General features: G+C 39.8%; 6 protein-coding genes across 8 annotated transcripts; 5 read left to right on the forward strand and 1 right to left on the reverse strand.

The window, feature by feature from the left end:
* Positions 1 to 67: 67 nt before the first annotated feature.
* Positions 68 to 1,568, forward strand: LOC130699386 (peroxisomal membrane protein 4-like). The gene is made up of 4 exons (XM_057521741.1): positions 68 to 295; positions 798 to 1,059; positions 1,152 to 1,300; positions 1,376 to 1,568. Exons 1-4 carry the CDS (start codon positions 198 to 200, stop codon positions 1,473 to 1,475), a joined length of 609 nt encoding a protein of 202 aa, XP_057377724.1. The 5' UTR covers positions 68 to 197; the 3' UTR covers positions 1,476 to 1,568.
* LOC130699376 (solute carrier family 35 member E1 homolog) lies at positions 1,563 to 3,472 on the reverse strand. The gene is made up of 9 exons (XM_057521727.2): positions 3,208 to 3,472; positions 2,866 to 3,137; positions 2,662 to 2,732; positions 2,503 to 2,603; positions 2,335 to 2,416; positions 2,187 to 2,267; positions 1,973 to 2,072; positions 1,763 to 1,908; positions 1,563 to 1,706 (listed from the first exon to the last, which is right to left on the reverse strand). The coding sequence occupies exons 1-9, from the start codon at positions 3,264 to 3,266 to the stop codon at positions 1,584 to 1,586; spliced, it is 1,035 nt and encodes a 344-aa protein (XP_057377710.1). The 5' UTR covers positions 3,267 to 3,472; the 3' UTR covers positions 1,563 to 1,583.
* Positions 3,473 to 3,693: 221 nt separating this feature from the next.
* On the forward strand, positions 3,694 to 5,578 carry LOC130699382 (E3 ubiquitin-protein ligase Siah1-like). Of its 3 annotated transcripts, none has more exons than XM_057521734.2 (6): positions 3,694 to 3,883; positions 4,071 to 4,269; positions 4,400 to 4,457; positions 4,518 to 4,757; positions 4,819 to 5,011; positions 5,077 to 5,578. In XM_057521734.2, exons 2-6 carry the CDS (start codon positions 4,075 to 4,077, stop codon positions 5,252 to 5,254), a joined length of 864 nt encoding a protein of 287 aa, XP_057377717.1. In that variant the 5' UTR covers positions 3,694 to 3,883; positions 4,071 to 4,074; the 3' UTR covers positions 5,255 to 5,578. The 3 variants fall into 3 exon arrangements, with proteins under 3 accessions (XP_057377717.1, XP_057377718.1, XP_057377719.1); XM_057521735.2 differs by having other exon boundaries at positions 4,074 to 4,269; XM_057521736.2 differs by lacking the exon at positions 3,694 to 3,883 and adding an exon at positions 3,947 to 3,989.
* A 31-nt stretch (positions 5,579 to 5,609) lies between these two features.
* Positions 5,610 to 8,559, forward strand: LOC130699342 (uncharacterized). Its single transcript, XM_057521680.2, has 10 exons — positions 5,610 to 5,776; positions 5,838 to 6,013; positions 6,108 to 6,393; positions 6,455 to 6,655; positions 6,718 to 6,891; positions 6,960 to 7,167; positions 7,231 to 7,551; positions 7,645 to 7,780; positions 7,845 to 8,314; positions 8,375 to 8,559. The coding sequence occupies exons 1-10, from the start codon at positions 5,737 to 5,739 to the stop codon at positions 8,448 to 8,450; spliced, it is 2,088 nt and encodes a 695-aa protein (XP_057377663.1). The 5' UTR covers positions 5,610 to 5,736; the 3' UTR covers positions 8,451 to 8,559.
* A 269-nt stretch (positions 8,560 to 8,828) lies between these two features.
* Positions 8,829 to 12,334, forward strand: LOC130699337 (exportin-2-like). Its single transcript, XM_057521673.2, has 5 exons — positions 8,829 to 8,847; positions 9,164 to 9,250; positions 9,315 to 10,153; positions 10,216 to 11,869; positions 11,950 to 12,334. The coding sequence occupies exons 2-5, from the start codon at positions 9,166 to 9,168 to the stop codon at positions 12,285 to 12,287; spliced, it is 2,916 nt and encodes a 971-aa protein (XP_057377656.1). The 5' UTR covers positions 8,829 to 8,847; positions 9,164 to 9,165; the 3' UTR covers positions 12,288 to 12,334.
* A 514-nt stretch (positions 12,335 to 12,848) lies between these two features.
* LOC130699358 (stromal membrane-associated protein 1-like) lies at positions 12,849 to 15,663 on the forward strand. The gene is made up of 8 exons (XM_057521703.2): positions 12,849 to 13,153; positions 13,216 to 13,305; positions 13,375 to 13,418; positions 13,511 to 13,650; positions 13,718 to 14,010; positions 14,069 to 14,335; positions 14,397 to 14,696; positions 14,757 to 15,663. Exons 1-8 carry the CDS (start codon positions 13,027 to 13,029, stop codon positions 14,897 to 14,899), a joined length of 1,404 nt encoding a protein of 467 aa, XP_057377686.1. The 5' UTR covers positions 12,849 to 13,026; the 3' UTR covers positions 14,900 to 15,663.
* Positions 15,664 to 19,951: the final 4,288 nt, after the last annotated feature.

The raw sequence follows: 19,951 nt of genomic DNA on the forward strand, positions 1-19,951 counted from the left end.
GAGAATCAAGTGAAAACTGAAATAAGGCATAGTTGCAAGCTTGCCAGTTACAACAAACCAACTCGTGTCTTCCATACGGTTCGGTGTGTCTGCTTGTGTCAGAATAACATCGTAGATTATACTGCCGTCAATGGTTCGATGAGCAATGCAAAGGAAACCTTACTTTGCATACATCTATTATAAAATATTTCTCAAAAATGAGTCTTTCCACGCTTTTTCATCATCTACTTCTTTCGACCCCTGTCCCTTATCATCCGTTATTAGCTATTATTAAAGGACTTCGGAATGGAGCTGTGTAAGTATATTTTGTATTCGGTGAATTCCGAAGTGTATATTTATTATGGCCTCGATAGTCATTTTTGTGCATTGTTCTAGTTCGAAACTCTTTATTAACTAATGATTTATACCTAGTTTAGGCTAACTTGGATACTTAGAATGTTCCATTTTACATTAAAATTTGTTTGCTAGGTAATGTTGGATGATGAATGGAAACATGGATGGCATTTTAACTTCATTAGACATCTATTGATTTTTGTTGAAGTTGTGTATACATTAGAGTTTTATCTAACATGAAACAAGGTTTCTAGTTTATTTATGCTATCATACAGCATTTCATCTATCATACGAAGAACGTTTTCAGTTTTACAATTTCAGGAGCTAGCTTTAGTTTCAGACTTAAAGATCACACAAATGTAATATGTACATGTTTAGGCATGAATGGCCCCAAGTTAAACCTTTCTAGTTTGACAATTGAATGTATGATTAAAAACATTATATCATTACTTTTGATAATTCAGATATGGTGCAAAAATTCGCTTCCCACATGCCATGGTCATGACCTTTTTGTTCAGAAGTGGATCATTAAAAGATAAATTTACATGGATCCTTCGTGCTACCATTACCCACTCGCGAAATCTGGCCACATTTGTTTTAATTTACAAGACACTTATGGCCATCATGCGACGTGTTGAGGGACAAAAAGGTAGCATTCACCCGTTTTTGTCAGCTTTTATCGGTGGCTATTTCGTTTTTGGCACGCACGATAAAATTAACGAACAGGTAAGCATACGACGCTAAGATTACGAGCTTCGTAAATGATATAATTTCATGTTTCCGAACATCAAATTTAATTAAATTTAATATTTTGGCAGATTGTACTTTATTTGTTATCGAGAATTACGGTGGCTTTTGCAAAATTAGCTGTTAAAGAAGGTTACATCAGCAACCCTAGTTTTGAAGTGTGGCCTTGGTTTGCTGCTTTTGTATGGGGATCTGTATTGTGGCTATTCGAATTCCACAGGTAAGCACCTATATATGTTATTTGCAATGGTGTCATTGTAAGAGTACTAAACTTTGTTGTATGGTTTCTACACAGGTGGACATTACAGGATAGTCTAAGAAGTTCTATGGTTTATCTTTATGATGATTCAAATGTCTTCAGCAATTTGAAAAATTTTCTTTGGCACAATAAGTGAATTATAATTGACGTTGATATTTTAATAGTGCTTCGACCAAGAAGATTCGGTTGGTATATGGAATATTACTAATATATAGGGATAATTTTTGTATTTAAATTGTGTACATCATATGTGCTGGAAGCTTCGATTCAGGGCAAATTTGTGACCAATTGAGACCCCTCCGTTGCTATGATCAACAAGAGGTAAAACAGTCAACTTCTTTTTCTTTAAATTGGCATCGTACTTCGCCTATACGAAACCGTCGTCTTTAACTTTGAAATTAATGATTCTCTCAGTCTTGTTACCTTATTGTAGTAGAGTACACCAAAAATAGCTAGGGCCATGCCTGCTACATTGGTTGACGTTACAGGATTACGTAACATGAACAGCGAAAAACTAATCACCGCAATTCGTTTGGATGCATTGGCCACGGCGTATGTCAGTGGCGTAACTAACAAACAATGCATACAATTATAGAACCGGAGAGAAACTTCATTCTAAAAATAGAACCCCACCTAAATGAAGTAAACTGAAGGCCACTACATTCTGTAGCCAATTTAGCAGTCCATCAGCAAATAGGTAGATGAAAATCATAAACATGTTTGCATCTGGTTTCTGAAAAGAAAAGCAGAAATCAATTTAACCTATAATTTATGGGTTGTCCAAAATATTAGAAGATATCATTAAGTGTGACAGGGAAAAAAGTTAATTATTTTTTAATATACTCACAATGTTTACATGTTGGATGATGTTCCACAAATCAAAGATTGCCCACACCGGAGTGAACATCAAAAGGGCAAGCTGGCCTAGCTAGAACAAATTATTGGACGATATAACGCTACGCACCAAATGCATCTGAGATACAAAAACGTAATACCATGTGAAGGAGTCTTAAATGATGAACTCCTGTGTCGTGTAACACTTTTTTACTAAAAATATTCTGGAGGCTGAAACCGCACCTATTTTATAAGACATTTGATTTTGGTAAACGATAAATTTCAATATCGATTTTAAAATATTAAACTGTTTGTTATTCTTATCGTACGTCGCTATCAATGCACTCCACATTCCGACCAGATCAAAGGATATTTCGGTAACGGTTGCTACCGCCACTCCCATGATGATTGGAATCAGGGATAAATAAACCTTAAAGAAAATGCAGTATTAATATCTTCCACTTTTCAGACAAAATTTCAGTAATTACAGGCAAGGTTTGCTTTTCTCCCATCAAAATCCTGGACAACACAACAGTGAAAAGAGGCATTGATGCTTTCACTATAGTTATAGATAAATTTATTAGAAACTAATGTAATGTGAGAATTTTGTGCTAAGATGAAACCAAATCCACAGATTTTTCTGTTTGTTTTTGAAAATCTTCTAAATAGTGGTATTTTCATAGCTATGGTACCTGTATGGGCAAATGAAACAGGCACCTTCCAGATGCTTATATGTGAGAAGACAGAGGAGAGGAACTTTCCAAATGCTAAAGGAATTATCAATTTCCAGTAGTAGTCTTTTGAGAAACTACTTTGTAATCCTGGACGTATTTTCCAGATTTTCAGGAGTGGCCCAGAATATAGGGAGATGGAGAGTAGCTGGACCATTGTTAGCGTCATTGGATAAGGAAATTCATTTAAGACAAGTTTGCCAATAACATTGTTGCTAGAAGATATGAGATACCTATGTAAGGTGCCAATAATATCTATTAGATGACATGGTTCAAGTCAGTTGGAGAAATGGAACCACTGACCAGAAAACACACAAAATAAAAATCCGAGTTGCTTCTCGTATTTGTCGACGATCCGTCATGATTGATAATGAAATTGAACTAACTGTACAGCATATATTATGAAAATAACATCACAGTCACGGCATTTAACGTGATGTCGTTTGGTGAACTAACAACTAAGGTCATTAAATAAACAACTTATGGTCGGCGTTCAAGCTGAACAGATGGAGAAATAGATTCCACGTCGGAAGAAGCGGTTGCCATAGGAACTAATGTCAAAACTGCAAGTTTTTCGATTTAAACGACCTTGTTAAAGTGTAAAATGTTAAATAGAAATCGTATTTTAAAATATAATTTAGGTATTGTAATGAAGTATCAAAGTAATTTTTTAAAAATTATATTTGAGTTTTCACTATGGAGTGAATGGAGGTATGGATATAGACTATACTATGGAGGCCTGGAGCTATACGGTACAGGCTACACGGCCACAGGCTACAGCTGGCCACAGCAAGTTAGCTACTTTCCATAAGAAACTGTTTAGCCGTCTTAGTTTTTTACGTCATATGGAGTTGTGTTGTTTAATGTGTTAATAAACGGACCCCTTGTCGAAGATCACGAAAGCCACCTTGCCTTAACCATAGAAGTTGGCACCACATAAAACCATTTTATAAAGTTGGTATAGCCATAGTGATCACAGGTTTGTTTACGTTACAATGAAAATGTAAATCGTGTTCCATTGTTATGGAACTGAAGTGGCGAATTGAATTTGGGAACTAAAAAAACTGTTAATTAAGGCAGTTTAGGTTTTCTTTTCTTGTATTTGACTTACATAAAATTGTTGTGTGTTAGGAAGTGTGTTGATTATTTTTTTTTGTTTATAATAGCAGAATGAGTTTTCTCAAACAAGAAAGTTCTAAAAGTCGATCAAGTATATCAAGTATATCCACATCAACATCTGCACTTGGCACAGCATCAGTTTCGGGTACCACAGCCTCTTCAACAGATTTGGCTAGCTTCTTTGAATGCCCTGTGTGCTTCGAATATGTCCTTCCTCCAATACTGCAGTGCCCAAGTGGGCATCTGGTATGATATTTGTACATATTAATTCCTTTTACCAGCAGCCCTTACATTTGTTTTCTGGTTTTACCGGGAAAATTATAATAACTATTGCTTGTGTAATGAGTAGCATTGAACATCTCTTTAATTTCTATAGGTATGTTCCAACTGTCGACCAAAACTCTCTTGCTGTCCAACATGCAGAGGGCCTTTAGGTAAAAGCCTTGCATACAAATGTGGAAGTTGAAGTTTAACAGTGCCTTTTGAAATTCCAGGCAATATCAGAAATTTGGCTATGGAAAAAGTTGCTTCCACCGTCCTCTTCCCCTGTAAATTTTCTACATCAGGATGCCAAGTCTCAATGTTACATACAGATAAAGGAGATCATGAGGAGGTTTGTGAGTATAGACCTTACTCTTGCCCGTGCCCTGGTGCATCTTGCAAATGGCAAGGAGCATTAGAGCAAGTAATGCCTCATCTATTGAATCAACATCGATCTATCACGACACTTCAAGGTTAATACTGCTGATTTATCATTCACTTCGGGGTTGACTGACATTAATTATTTTGCAATAGGTGAAGATATTGTTTTTTTAGCAACAGATATTGCACTCCCCGGCGCTGTTGACTGGGTCATGATGCAATCATGTTTTGGTCACCACTTCATGCTTGTACTTGAGAAACAAGAAAAATACGATGGGTTACAACAATTTTTCGCCATCGTCCAGCTTATTGGTACAAGGAAGCAAGCCGATAACTTTGCCTACAGGTTACTTATACTAGAAATAAAGCACTTAAATATCTTTTTACAGTTTTAGGTATTTATTTCTCTAGACTGGAATTGAGCGGACACAGACGGCGACTGACATGGGAAGCCACACCACGGTCTATCCATGAAGGCGTGTCATCTGCGATTCTTAATTCGGACTGCCTCGTTTTTGACACTTCCATCGCACAGTTGTTTGCCGAAAATGGCAATTTGGGTATAAACGTTACCATTAATATGTGCTGATTGTTTGAATTTGAGAGGTACTCAACATTTCCTCTCGCCAAATAAGTTTGGTTGTGCTAATTAGTATCCATTTTCGCCTAAATGACACTGGTTCATTTTTTACAATCGTGTTTTCTCGTCCCTACATGCGTTGTTTGTGTGCTTGCACCGAAAATCACAGAAGTCCGTACGAATGATAAAAAATTGTTGTAAACGACTGTTTTCCCCCAGTTTTTCCCCTTTTATTTCTTCCTTGTTCGAGCAAAATTTCTGTCGCGTTGCCTTGTACAGTTTGCGATTGCCCTCAACGATGAATTATACGGCTCCATGTTCAAACAAAGCAAATCGTCAATTGCGCCATTACAGGATAAGTAGATTCATCTGTGTTCTATGGCATGCAATGGGTGTCGTCACTGGTTTCAGAAGTCTGATAAGAACAATTCGGGCCATGTTATCGTTAGTTGAAAACTTCAACACGGCAAAAGGCGTCACAAACAATCAAGATGGCGATACAAATGCACCTTTTGCTCTACCTTTTTTGTGGTAAAGTTAACGTAATTTCTTAAATAATGTACGGTTAAAGCTAATTTTTGTTTTTCTTTAGTGGGACTGGTATGGACAAAAGATATCGACTTTGGCGACCCAGCCACCTGCACCCTCAACAGCAACAAGGAATGTTTGGTAGACTTGATAGTCGATTGCACTCAGCAACTAGACCTATCAGGATTTATACAGAGCCCTAACTTTCCTACTCCGATGAGTAGTGAACAAGGAGGAAAGGTGAGAAAAACCAAAACCAGTGTGTCATTTTTGGAATTAAACGCCCGTTTATTTTCTTTTCTTCGTCTTCATTGTTCTCTTCTTAATCTTACAGTACCAAGTGACGATTTCTTCGTGCCCGAATTCGCAAATCTCGTTGACTCTGACGGACGAAAACTTTATTCTAGCAACATCATATAATAAATTTTCCGTCGGAAACGGCCTTGTACTGGAATCAAACAAAATTCCACCCGAATTGTATGGCAACGGGAGTGAGAATGAACTTCCAGAAGGTGTGCCAACCTACCAGTACCAGAGTTCAGCCAATAGTCTTTGGATGGTGGTCAACGTTCTGGAGTATCGCTCTATGTTCAAGATACAATACAGCGTTACCCTCTTAAGTACGTTTTAATTTAAAACATTACTTTTCATGTTTAACTGTTGACGTATTTTATTTTTCAGGTTCGAACGTCCACTACTACAATGAAAGTTCAGGAAACATGACATCCCCCGGTTATGGGACATCGTACCCTTCGGAGGCGACAGAAGATATTCATGTTATTGATGTCACGTCAGTGGCAGGAGATTATGTTGATCTTTTGCTCACCGTCAATGTGCTGGACATCAAAGGCATCAACGGCGACTACATCAAACTCGGACCTGGTTATCAGAAATCTATACGAATAAAAATGAGTTATTAAGAACAAAGTTTTTAATTGACACAGGATCGGATTATCAAGTAGAAACTAACGCGGCGCTTATTTCATGGCAAATCAACAAAGAGGTCCAGTTTCTCGTCGACGGACCTAGGGCCCATTTAGTCTTCTACGTTTCAAGAGCTGTTGAAGGCGACCAGCAGCCATCCGCAAAGGGATTCTTCATCTCCTACCAAGTGATTGGTAAGGAGTGCCTGCTTAACAGTTAGATACAGGTTTTGAATGAACGTGTACTTGTTTCCGCTATGTAGAAAAGAATTTGACAACACCAGCACCATCAACTACCCTTCTTCCTACCAGCCCTACGCCATTGCCATTTGATCCAGACATTCTTTTAACTGATATCGTCTTCCACGAATATGTTGGTGCTACAGCAGCTGTGCAGTTAGCTGATATTTTACAGAAATATGCCCAGTCGTCCGGGATGTTAGACGAAGGTGAAATTTTTCCAAGTTTAAGGTAAGCAGCAATTATTATTTGAATAGAGCTTAAATAAATCTCTACTGCAATTCAAAATTTTAGTCAGCCGGGTACTGTCGACATAGTAGAAGTGGAGAACTGCTACCATGGATGGAATGTCGACGTGACGATGTGTGGTCTGACGCATGTGATTGTTCGAGCCTTCTACCAAAAAACGAACGAATCCGAGATCATGTACGCCTTCCCAACCGATAAAACAAAGGCAGCTGTTAGGGAGTATGGCCATGTTTATCAGATTGTCTTACCGGAAGACTTGCTGGATATGTATTGGATCACGGTCGGTGCTCTCGTAATCTTCATCGTCGTCATCATCCTTGCATTGTTAATCTTCTGGCGTCAGAAAATCCGTCGCGAGGCTACTAAGTATAAACATAGGAATTATTCGTTTGCAAAATTTATATAATTCGTTTTCTGCATTGAACTAAACCGTTCATAAACTGGCATAAACATCTACAGACGAAGCAAGTATCACGAGATTGGAAATAGTAACGGATCCTCAAGCACTGAAAGTGGTATTGCTATTAAAGGCACGGGTGCTAGTACGGGCTACGAAACCTATTCGGGCAAGGATAATCCCAATTTCGTTCTTGATGTATGTAAGGTTTTCTCACATATTTGGAATTTTTCTTATTTTGATTGGTCTATCGGATTGGTAGGAAGAAGAAAATGGCAAGCCAGTTCTTGTCTACGACCCCGAGAAAGCAACTTTTTATTCTCGGTCCAGTTACAAATCTGCTCCGTACTCTAAAGAACTGGCTTCAGAACCTGCTCGAACTGCCGCTGTAATCAACGTTTCGCCCATCACCAGCAACTTCCAGCGAAAAGCTGCCTTAAGTAGTCATGCGAAGAATGAAGGGGAAGATATGTCGTCTATTATGCCGCCTCTTTCCACCACAGTCAAACGTGGAATCTTGAAGACCAATTCAGTCAGTAGTCCGACCATTCTAGAATTTCCAAGCTCTTTTAGCGTACCTGTGGAAGAAATGGAAGATGTTGTACTTTACGATAATAAGACTTTAAAAACTATGCAACAACGCCGCTATTCACCTGCAGCGTCGTCGTCATCGGACACTATCATATCATCGTCGCAGTCCAGCAGAGGCAATTCCATCTCAACAGATGAACAGTACGTTATAGGGTTTTTATCGTTTAGAATTTAACCTTAAATTGTTGATATTTTTTCCAGGATTGGTTCCCATGTTCTATATGGTATCACTTTGGATCAACCGTATTCAGATGGGGAAGATGAAACGGACCTTTAAAAGAAGTTCTTGGAAACCTGGTGCCTTAATTTCTGATTCATACGTGATTTTTACTACTGAAATTTTACGGTTTTGCAAAATTCTCCAAAAATTTGACATTAAATTTATAGACGTGATTGTATTCGTTGAAATATTATAATTAAAAAAATTATGGAGATTGGTTTGAGCCGGGAGATTAATGGAAGTATTTCACTTACAAAAAAATTTTTTCCCGCGTTACTCTACTACGCCATCTAGGAGATTGGGATAAAACAGGCATCGTGAAGTTCTTCATTTCCACCGTTAGATTCCGCGCCGATCGCCCGCTATGATCAGCCTCGGCCCTCAGATGATTTTAAACCACACAGACGATTTTAAATTTAGAGAGGTCATCTCAACCGTTCGTTGTCGTATTCCGGTAAGACATTAAATTATAGAGTGCACGATTACTGTAAAAATCATTCGTAGAAAAAGAATTTCTTGAAGGGAACGCATACGCAAGCCCATTGTCAGGTGATGAAAGTCTGTATTTAGAATAATGACGGTTTTTTTTTGCAAGCATGTTCCACACTTAAAAAAAATTAATAAATACGATCTCTAATTTACAAAATTCAGCAATTCACAAGTCCATTACTGTTTTTTGTTCCCAAAGAGAGTCTATAAAGAACTTCATGTAAGATTTGAGAATGTAGGCAATGACAACATCTAAATAATGGCTGTCTCGTTTCTTTCAGGAATGGAGATTAATGAGGCAAATTTGGCTGAATTGTTGGGTCATCTACAGAAGACTCTTTCACCTGATGGAGCTACAAGAAAGTCAGGTAATATCACATAATAGCATAGCTATGCACATGTAATATTACTGAAAGGACTGTTCTTCAATAGCTGAGAAATGTCTTGAAAGTATTGAAGGCAAACAAAACTATCCCCTATTGCTTTTAAATTTGGTGGATAAGGATGGTGTTGACATGACACTGAGAGTAGCTGGAGCTGTCACATTCAAAAATTATGTAAAACGTAATTGGAAAGTTGAAGAAGATGCTGTAGATAAAATCCACCACTCTGATAGAGAGACTGTCAAACAGTTTATCATCAGTTTAATGCTCAAAGCCCCAGAATCGATCCAACGTCAGCTAAGCGATGCTGTTTCGATAATTGGTCGGGAAGATTTTCCAGCAAAGTGGCCTAATCTCATCCAAGAAATGGTCGAAAAGTTCGGGACAGGCGATTTTCACATCATCAACGGTGTCCTACACACAGCTCATTCAATCTTTAAACGTTATCGCTATGAATTCAAGTCGCAAGAATTGTGGACTGAGATTAAATTGGTCTTAGACAATTTTGCCAAGCCGTTGACGGACCTTTTTATTACAATGATGGGTCTGGCTGCTCAGCATGCAACTAACCCAGCAGCCGTCAAAGTCATCTACAACTCGTTGACCATCATCTGCAAGATTTTCTATTCGTTGAATTTCCAAGACCTTCCTGAGCATTTCGAGGACCATATGAAAACGTGGATGGATAACTTCCTTGCTTTACTCACAGCCGATAATCCTTTACTGAAAAGCGACAGCGATGAAGAAGCTGGACTGGGTGAGCAATTAAAGTCACAAATCTGTGACAATATCAGTCTGTACGCCTCAAAGTACGATGAAGAATTTCGACCCTATTTACCCCAGTTTGTCACAGCTGTCTGGAACTTGCTAGTCACCACAGGAAAGGAGGTAATTATCCTTGCAATAAATACTTCAGTTACCTAAAAATCTAATTCCATTTCGCTATCCAGGTCAAGTACGATTCACTCGTCAGCAATGCAATAGGTTTTTTGAGTTCGGTTGCTGAGAGACCGCATTACAAGGACCTATTTGCCGACCCCAACATTCTGAGTTCAATTTGCGAGAAAGTCATATTACCCAACATGGATTTCCGTCCATCTGATGAAGAACTTTTTGAAGATAACCCGGAAGAGTATATTCGCCGCGACATTGAAGGTTCTGATGTCGACACACGTCGACGGGCAGCTTGTGATCTAGTCAGAGCCCTTTCAAAATCCTTTGAGGCACAAATGACGGCAATTTTTGGTCAATATGTTACCGCTATGCTGGAGTCTTACAGCCAGAACCCAGAAAAGAACTGGAGATCCAAGGATTCGGCTATTTACCTGATTATTGCACTGGCCTCTAAAGGTCAAACGGCGAAACATGGCACGACACAAACCAACCAGTTGGTGGATCTAGTGGATTTTTACCGTACACAAATCGTGCCCGAATTGCAGCAGCCGAATGTAGATCGACTTCTGGTGTTGAAAGCTGACGCCATAAAGTACTTGATGACTTTCCGTAACCATTTGCCCCGCGAGGCCATCCTCGTCTCGCTGAAGCCGTTAGTGGACTTACTGCGATCACCAAGCCTCGTGGTTCATTCTTACGCAGCCAATGCCATCGATAAATTGCTAATTCTCAAAGGGCCAGATGGCTCGGCTCTGATAAAAGCTGCAGATTTATCTGGAATGGAGCAAGCATTGTTGGCAAATCTATTTTACGCCATGACTCTACCAGGATCGGAAGAGAACGAATACATTATGAAGGCCATCATGCGAACCTTTTCGTCTCTTCAAGAGGCCGTTTTACCTTATCTTGGCCAGACGTTAGTTGGCCTCAATCATAAACTTATGTTGGTCTCCCGGAACCCATCGAAACCACATTTCAACCACTACCTGTTTGAAACTCTTTCGTTGTCGGTTCGCATCGGTTGCAAAGCTGATAGATCTGCTGTGGCTTCCTTTGAAGAAGGATTCTTTCCGTCATTTCAAGAGATATTATTGCAGGACGTGCAAGAATTCGTCCCGTATGTTTTCCAAATTTTATCCCTCATGCTAGAGTTGCGTGGTGGGCAATCCGAAGTGCCTGAATCTTACATGGCTCTGTTTCCTCATCTGCTGGTACCCGTTCTATGGGAACGACCTGCCAATATTCACCCACTTGTACGTCTTCTTCAGGCATTTATCCAAATTGGGAGTCGCCAAGTGGTCGCATCGCAAAAGATGGAAGCGTTGTTGGGTATCTTCCAAAAGCTGGTAGCCAGCAAATCCAATGATCATGAAGGTTTTTACTTGCTACAAAGCATGATAGAGTATTTACCCAAAGAGGCATTGTCGCCTTTCTTGAACAAATTGTTTGTTCTACTATTCCAGCGACTTTCATCTTCAAAAACCACCAAATACGTTAAATCAGTTCTTGTCTTCTTCTCCCTCTTTGCCATACGTTATGGTACATCTGAGTTGATTGCCATCATCGACGCTGTTCAACCGAAGCTCTTTGCCATGGTACTCGAACGTCTCGTTGTACCCGAAGTGCAACGTGTTTCGGGCACTTTGGAACGAAAAATTTGCGCTGTTGGACTTACCCGTCTTCTTTGCGACACTCCAGAATGCTTTACTGGTATTATGATTATTTTTTTTTTGTTTATCACTAGATAGCGTTCGTCTGCTTATCTAATCGTTTTCACGTATCACTTTTAGGAACTTATAGTAGCTTTTGGGGCCACGTGCTGGGTTCACTCATTGGGTTATTCGAACTACCCGAGGATGAGTCAGTGCCGGAAGATGAACATTTTGTTGAAATCGTGGACACACCTGGCTACCAATCAGCTTTTTCTCAATTGGTGTTTGTCGGTAAAAAGGAGCGTGATCCAGTCGCTGAAGTAGCCGATCCGCGTGCTTATTTCATTCAATCTTTGCATAGATTATCAACGCAGCATCCGGGAAGAATTGCACCCATGTTAAGTGTCGCTCTGCCACCGCAGGCACAAAATTATATTCAACAGTACCTTCAGGCAGCAAACTTGAGTCTGGCTTAATATGTTGTCTTATCTCTCAATTGGTCTTCTGCTTTATCATTGTTTTTTATTCCCAATAAAAATGTCATCCACTGAGTGGTATTACTACTACATTTGAATGTAGTTTTGATTGGAAACATTTGTTTGAACAGCTAGGGATGAAGCAGTTGTTTGTCAAATCTTAATTGTTTTAAAGTAACTTGCACTAGTTACTTCAAATGAATTATTTTCGTATATTAAAATACCACATTGCTGTAAAATCATTTCCAAAAAAACACTGGTAATACTTTTTAAAAAGAATGATTACATTAAATTATGTGTATAAACAAGAAATTCTGCTATTACAGGTTGTCATTGTAGCTCCATGTCTATTTTGAGACAATATCTTCTTATCTGGGGATTTCATGCAAAATATCGACAGCTGTATGCAGTTAAAACGTGAACGAGATTTAACAACGACGTAATGTTAGGTAAAATGTAAATTAACAAGAACAAAAGTTTGTTTTTGGCGCTCATTTTTGTACGGTGAAGTCGACACCTAGCGCAAGAGTACGATAGTTTGGATACACGTATACTCACAAGTCCAAGAGCCGACGCCACCTGCATTGCATTAATTCAATCCCATTCCTCTATCGTCTGACGTTTTGATTAAAGTCTTCTTCTCGTCTGATCGGCCCCCTTTTCCATATTACTTCACACTTATTGCCCTGTAGTAGTGGATTGCTAAGAGAAAACCTTGTTTTAAAACTGAAACGTAGTCATGTCGAGTCCTGTGTCAAAAACCGAAAAAGAAAAACAGAAACTTATTCAAGAAAAATGTCAAACAATTTTAGCTTCGATGTTACGTGATGAAGACAACAAGTATTGCGTTGACTGCGATGCCAAAGGTATCCTTCTCATGAGGTACGTAAATAATTTTATGTACATACTAAATTGTATCTCTGTATAGGACCAAGATGGGCTTCATGGAATCTTGGAATTTTCCTGTGCATCCGTTGCGCAGGAATCCATCGAAACTTGGGAGTCCACATATCCAGAGGTATTCACATTTACATACTTTAGCATTAGTTAATGAAAATAAACTATGTTTTTTTACTTTTTTATTCAGTGAAATCAGTCAATTTAGATTCTTGGACTCCTGAGCAAGTGGTTGTAAGTAAATTGAGTCTGATTCTTCATTTTAAACTATCCCCAAATCATATTGTATAGAAGAGTGCAAATTTTATTTTCCATTTTCTTCACAGTCCTTGCAGCAAATGGGCAACAGCAGAGCCAGAGCAGTATATGAGGCAAACCTTCCTGATAGTTTTCGAAGGCCTCAGACAGATTCAACACTGGAGAGTTTTATTCGAGCCAAATATGAGACTAAGAAATACATAGCAAAGTAATACCCACAACTAATTTTTCACTTTGTGCTTCTATATTTATATTATAATGTCATCTTTATTAAGGGAATGGGTATGTCCACCACCGGTGAAGGTGTCATGGGATGCCGAGATCGAAATGGAAATGAAACGGAAGAAAGAAGCCAAACGTAAGACTAATGGAAGCCCAGCTGCTGGTCTTGAGCTTCCCACCACTCAGTCATCTTCGCGCACTCCGCGCCCTACAGAAAGCGCATCGGCAATCAGCTCAGCTTCTTCGCCAGCTGTGAAGGAAGTAAGCTTACCGGCTCCAGTTGAAGTACCATCCCTCCCTGCATCAACTAAAACTAGCTCGGCAGCTCAAGACCTTTTAGGATTAGGTATTCCTTATATAATTTCATATAGGACTTTTAAAAAATCTAGTTTAATTACGTGCAGATACGGCAATCGGTAGCTCGTCTGGGAGTGATTTATTTGGTGGTCTTTTAACGACGACAGCACCAACCACGATCAATAATAGCACGAACAACGTAATGGCAGGAGCATCGAAAAATGCCGACGAAGATAGTTTCTTCAACCAAAAAACACCCAGTACAACGGAAAAACGGACATTGGACAAAAATTCTATAATGGCATTGTATAACCAAAGTGGTACGACTGCGTCTGCGGCTGTCCCACCCATGCAAAACATGTTTGCCAGTCAAGGTAATACGTCATTGGTAAATATGAGAACTATGTAAACATTATCGTTTCCCCACATGCATAGGACTTTATGCTGCTCCCCAAATGGCATTTATTGCTGCTCCCTCAATGAATCAAGCGGCATTTGCGTCTTCTCCGTCAATGAATCAATCGGCTATGATGGCCGGCAACTTTAATCCTCTTATGCAACAACAGCAACATGGCAACATGTTTTCTAGTCCTATGTTTTCAACGAATGGCGCGATACCTCAGACGGGAGCAGCGCAAATGGGCCAGCTCTCTCAACAACTGAATGGATTGAATTTCGGCCCAGCCGTGCAAAATCCTATGATGCCTACTGCCAATGCTACAAATCTAGTACCTGGTTAGTCCTAAAAATGTTCACTCGTTCGTACGTCGTCATAGTAATCACGTGCCATTGTAGGTGTGATGATGGGCAATATGTCCATGAATCCTGCGATGACCAGCAACGGAAGCAGTCCGTACAACATGTTCCACGGAATGCAATCGGCACCTCCACCACAACAGCAACAAACCACCACCTTGTCCACCAATCTATGGCAGTAAAGGGTTTCATTTTTCCTCAATCCAACACCAGCGAGGAAAGAGAAAAACAATTAACCAAAGGTCTCCACCCCCCAGGGTTTGTTTTCAATTTTCTTTTCTCTCTTTCGCGCTCTATTTCTTCAGAGTCCGCTAGGATTTTTCCACTCGTCGTTATAGCTGTCCATTTCATTTCCGATCGTGGTTGTCGTCGGCGTAGTAGTTTTTTTCTTTTCATCTTTCCTTTGTCTAACGCAAAACAAAAATATTCAAAATCTTTGGTTAGGTAAAATGGGAAGGGGGATTTTTTCTATTTAATTTTTTTTATTTCCCCGCACGTTCGCAGATATCCAGCAGAGGTCCCACATAAATATGTTGCGAAAAAAAATAAGGAAAACAAACCATAAAAAAGTTCAATCAATCGATTTTTGCCCCTCCTCACATTCCTTCTTACTTTTGTCAAAGAAGAGAATGATGCTATCACACACGATATGTCGTGGCTCTTTTTTTTATACATAACAGTGATACCTGATACGAATGGATGAACTCGTGCGATTTTCCCCTCCAACAAACAGAAAAAAAAAATTCTTTAAATTGTTGTTTTGTGGCCGTTTTGCTCTTGCCTACTATCTCTGTTACTATTTACTCCCGCCATTATTTCTTTTCATGTTTACGGCACGTTCAAAATTAGTTTTGGCTTTTCTTTTTCATTTTTTTTTTTTTTTTTAACTTCTTGTCTATCGATTAGTTTTCTCGAACTGAGATTGATTCGAATAATAAGAATGAAAACAGAACAATCATTCAAAAAGATATTTCGTTTGAACACGTTTTTAGGTTCGTACTAATAATATCCGGCAGACGACGGCATTCGATTTTCATTTTTTAAAATTATTTTCAGGGCACACGCGTGATTGTATTTCTTAGCACTTTGTTTTCTTGTTTCGGTTTCAATTGCCGCCAGTTGTCTCGTCCGGTGTGTTGGTAGACGGCCAGACTTATTTATTTTCCGGCTGCTTCCGTTCCGATTCGTTTTCAGGTAACGCTTGCATTTCACAACGTCAGCACTTCTATCGAGTGTAAGATGTAACCATTGTTCCAAACTTGTCTACGCTACGTCTCTATTTTGTTTTTTGCGCGTAGGTTTGCATTCGCTGCTCCTCCACATGAAGTGGACTAGCAATCGGGCCGTTCTTTCTAAATGATGTGGCTCGTTAGTGTCAGGTTAGTGGTTTGAGAAGGAATAATGACCGTCAGAGGCGCTTTTTATTTTATTTGGTCCTGTTCCGGCTTTGATCGACCCAGCCTGTTAGGTTCGAATCAATACGAAAAAGAGAACATCTACTTGCTATTGGGTTCGTTGCGTCAAAAATAGACTTAACTAACGTGGTTGTCACTAGTGACGGTGGGAAAAAGGAAGGTAAATATTGATATAGGTTGGAAGCGAGACCCACAGTCGTAACATTTCCAAGCTATTACTGTACCCGGACGTTTCAGATCTGTCGACCTTCACCCATTTATGTCCTATATACGGATAGGTAGTAGCTTCTATGAGCCAGACGGCCCTATGCGTATGAAGGATGTACTAGACTTTTACGTGCCTTGCCCAATGTTTTTTTGTCACGTGGATGGGCAACAACTGCAGACGTGAGCCCTTGCCAAGTAGAAATGATTCGACTTGTCGCACGCCCATTCGTCCCTGATAATGCATTACCGATATGCGGTATTTGATCCTCGTGTTTTCTTTGTTCGTTTTGCGTTCGTCTACGGTTTGAAAGTCAGGGTCATACGATTATCTACAGTGTGTAAGGGTCGCCTAAAGTTGGCTGATTACAGAAAAATAGTTATGTATGCGCGGTTAACCTTGTCCTACAAAAATTCTTTTTGATTCCGGCAATCCGATTTAATTATTTAAAGTTAATCCTAAACAGAGTTTAGATTGCGTTGGAATTTTGAAACGAGTTGTTCAGTATCAGGAGAGACTGGCACTGTTTGCCTATAAAATTGTTTGCTTTGGAGAAAAACTTTATTGGGTCAGCGACCGTATTCCTTTGATAATAGTTATCAAAAGAAGTTACTTTTGATGGGGTAAAGAACTCACAACTTCTATTGCTAGGGAAAAAACGACGGTGTGGCGCAACTAGGATCGTTACCCAACTCAAATGTATTTCATCAAGTCCCATTCCAATTCGATTATCTATGGTTGCTGGCAAACAAAGTTCTTAAACGTAAGCAGGCGAGATTAGAAAAGAAAAAAAAAAAAAAATTTTGGAACAATTTCTTAGCTTTTTATGGTAGGATTGAAGGGCGGTCGGTGATCCGATAAACGGGACGTGGCCGAAAGTTGGCGGCCATTTTTTAATTGCGTCTATTATGCAATAAAATCGGCAAATTTTCCTTTTTTCTAATTCAAGTAGAAAATGGCCATGAGTCATACTTGGAATTTTTGGGCGTTTATTACATAAAAGTTATTGACATTTCAGCATATTGAATTAAATCTGAAAGAAGAAACGAGAAGGAAACTGTTTGAAAAAGGCGGTTGTTGCCTTGTTGTATGGAGCCCCAAGTTTCCTTTTGTATTCTCTCTTCGAGGTCGCCGTCACCTTGACTCGAATTTCAAAATGCAAGAAAAGACCAACGGAGCTGGAAGGATCACCGCCAAGTCTCGTGATCACGGGCTTTTCTGACTGACTTAACTGAATGATGTTTATCGATTCCGTATGGAAATCAAGGCCAGTCTGGTTGTCTCGAAAACATCTACCCGTAGACAAAAAAAAGGGTACGCCAACAACTTCAAAGCGGAATCAATCGATGGATTGTGTGTCAACTAGAAAATAGAAACCAGAAAAAGCAACCCTGACCGGAGAAAACCGGAATTGTATTTCCCCCGGAATAGAAACAAAGAAAATTCCATTGAGAGCAGACGAGTGAGAAACGGATGAAATTTGGGCCGTCGGACCCGGAGGAGACTCAAATCTCTCTCAAAAAGGAAAAGAAAAAGAAAGCTTACGGTCGGCGGCCTTTTTTTTTCCCCTCTTGAAATATTGGACCGAAGATTTTGAATGAATCAATCCTAAAGATAGCAGAGTGCTATTATTCAAAGGTTAATTCCAGTTAAAATCAAGAACAAAGTTCCAGGTAGAGGAATACGTTTTAGGCGGACATTTGTACGTTCATCTCTCTCCCCCTCTGTTCATTTTCTTTCAAGGGACAGGGGTTTAGTAAAAACGATGGTAGTCTCCGGGATGGATGGATTCCGGAGGGTGTTGCTTTAAAAGGGGAGATGAAGAAAAATGACAGTCAAAGTAAGACAAAATGGAGGGTGAAAAAAGAATTGTAGTAGGGGAGCGATTTGACCTTTGGACTAAAAAAAGAAGCCGAAGAGAGGCACAGAGATGCCGGAGGGATGGATGGCCGTCTAGATTTCTTCCCTTCTTTTTCTACACCAATCAGCTGGTACTGAAGAAGTTGCTGCCTCTTGTTTTGGTTTCTCCTCTTGTGTGTTGTTGTTGTTGGAGGTGGTTTTACCCGAGTATACTCAGCTGGAACAAAATATCCGAGCCGACCCAGTACAAACCAGTTCCAACCAAATCGAACCCGACTTGACTGGTCAAACTGAACACCCCCAGCCGACTACCCAACGAGCCTGAAATTCGAATACTTTTTTATGCTTTATGTAACTTGAATCAAAACGTAAATGACTGTTGCCCTCCCCCGATGATATTAAGTTGGTTTCCTTCTATGGCGGATTTTGAACGCTCCGTGCTACCTTTTCACCCAATAAGAGGATCACGTGACGCATTCAAGGTGCGTGCGCACCGGTCCGCAATTCGATTCGATAATGCCGCAATATTGATACATTCCATTGAAAGGTTCTCTGACGGGTACATTTCTTTTTTGTTTAATAAAAAAAAATGAAAAGCCAAGAAAAATGTGAGACATTGTTGTCAGCAATAATCAGTTTGCGTCATTTCCGCTTCGTTGGTCTCAATGTCCTGGGTAATCAAAAGGCGTCTGCTACCATGTTCTGAAATTTGCTCTGCGTCCTTCTGATTATATGTCGACATTTCGGATTTCGTCATCGACTGAAATTGTTTCCTACTGCAGACGCACAACAACGTTGGAAAATTACACAGCCGAGATAATTGCCTGAACGAAATGACCCTCGGTTTTCCCCTTAATCAACTAAATAATAACAGCCTACAGCCACAGCTAGTGCACTTGAAGAAACTAATCAATCGTTTCAACGCCATTGCCATTCCAAACTTTCATTTCCGTCTTTAATTTATGATTTAATTCTTTATTTGTGTAGTCTATTTTAATTCTAGTTAACAGTTTAAAATGGAAAACAGTTTGTTTTAAAACTGTCGCGTCGTACATTGTTGTCATGCGAGTCACACGTGCATTAGAATTCACCGCCAGATGTCACGTCATTGTATAAGAGAAGGTGGTGAAATAGAAACCACCTTTGCCGCCTCCCTGTCCCACCCACGACTCGCTGCCCCAAACAGAAGGAAGGGGTCAAGATATAAAAAGGCAAGTGGGCGCGCGCTTGCGCTCAACAGTCAGTCTTTGGTTGGATTTTGGTTGCTACGCATTGTCGCGCGCAAGTCTCTCCTTTGCCAAAAAACTCACTTCAGTGTTTCTTTTAGTCGGCCATTGGTAACAGCGTCAGTACGATCCCACCAAAGTTTTCTCCGTCGCCAACCCGTCGAAACGTCTCCAAACTGGGGGTTAATTCTCCTCTTGAGATTTTGTCCAATTCAACGTTTTGAGAATTCCGCCGCAAAGAGTTAAGCCCAACGGGTGCGCACCTAACAAGGTAAATAACTTGAAAAACAGTTTAACGTTAATCATTTTGTATGTAGTTTTAAGTTGTATCGTTGATGTTGCTCTCCAAAAATGTTTGCTTCATTTTGTTTGAGAATCTGCTATAGCCATGTTAGAAGTGGGCGTCAAGTCAATCCGCCATAGCAAAGTCAGTATGGCGGGCCCAAGTAACCAAACTGGCTCAAACTGGCTCGAACCAGTCAATGTGCCTGTATCTTTTTTTCAGGCAGGTCGAGAAAACAATATTTG

The sequence above is a fragment of the Daphnia carinata genome, chromosome 7 (genome assembly GCF_022539665.2).
Source record: "Daphnia carinata strain CSIRO-1 chromosome 7, CSIRO_AGI_Dcar_HiC_V3, whole genome shotgun sequence".
Classification (NCBI taxonomy): Eukaryota; Metazoa; Arthropoda; class Branchiopoda; order Diplostraca; family Daphniidae; genus Daphnia; species Daphnia carinata.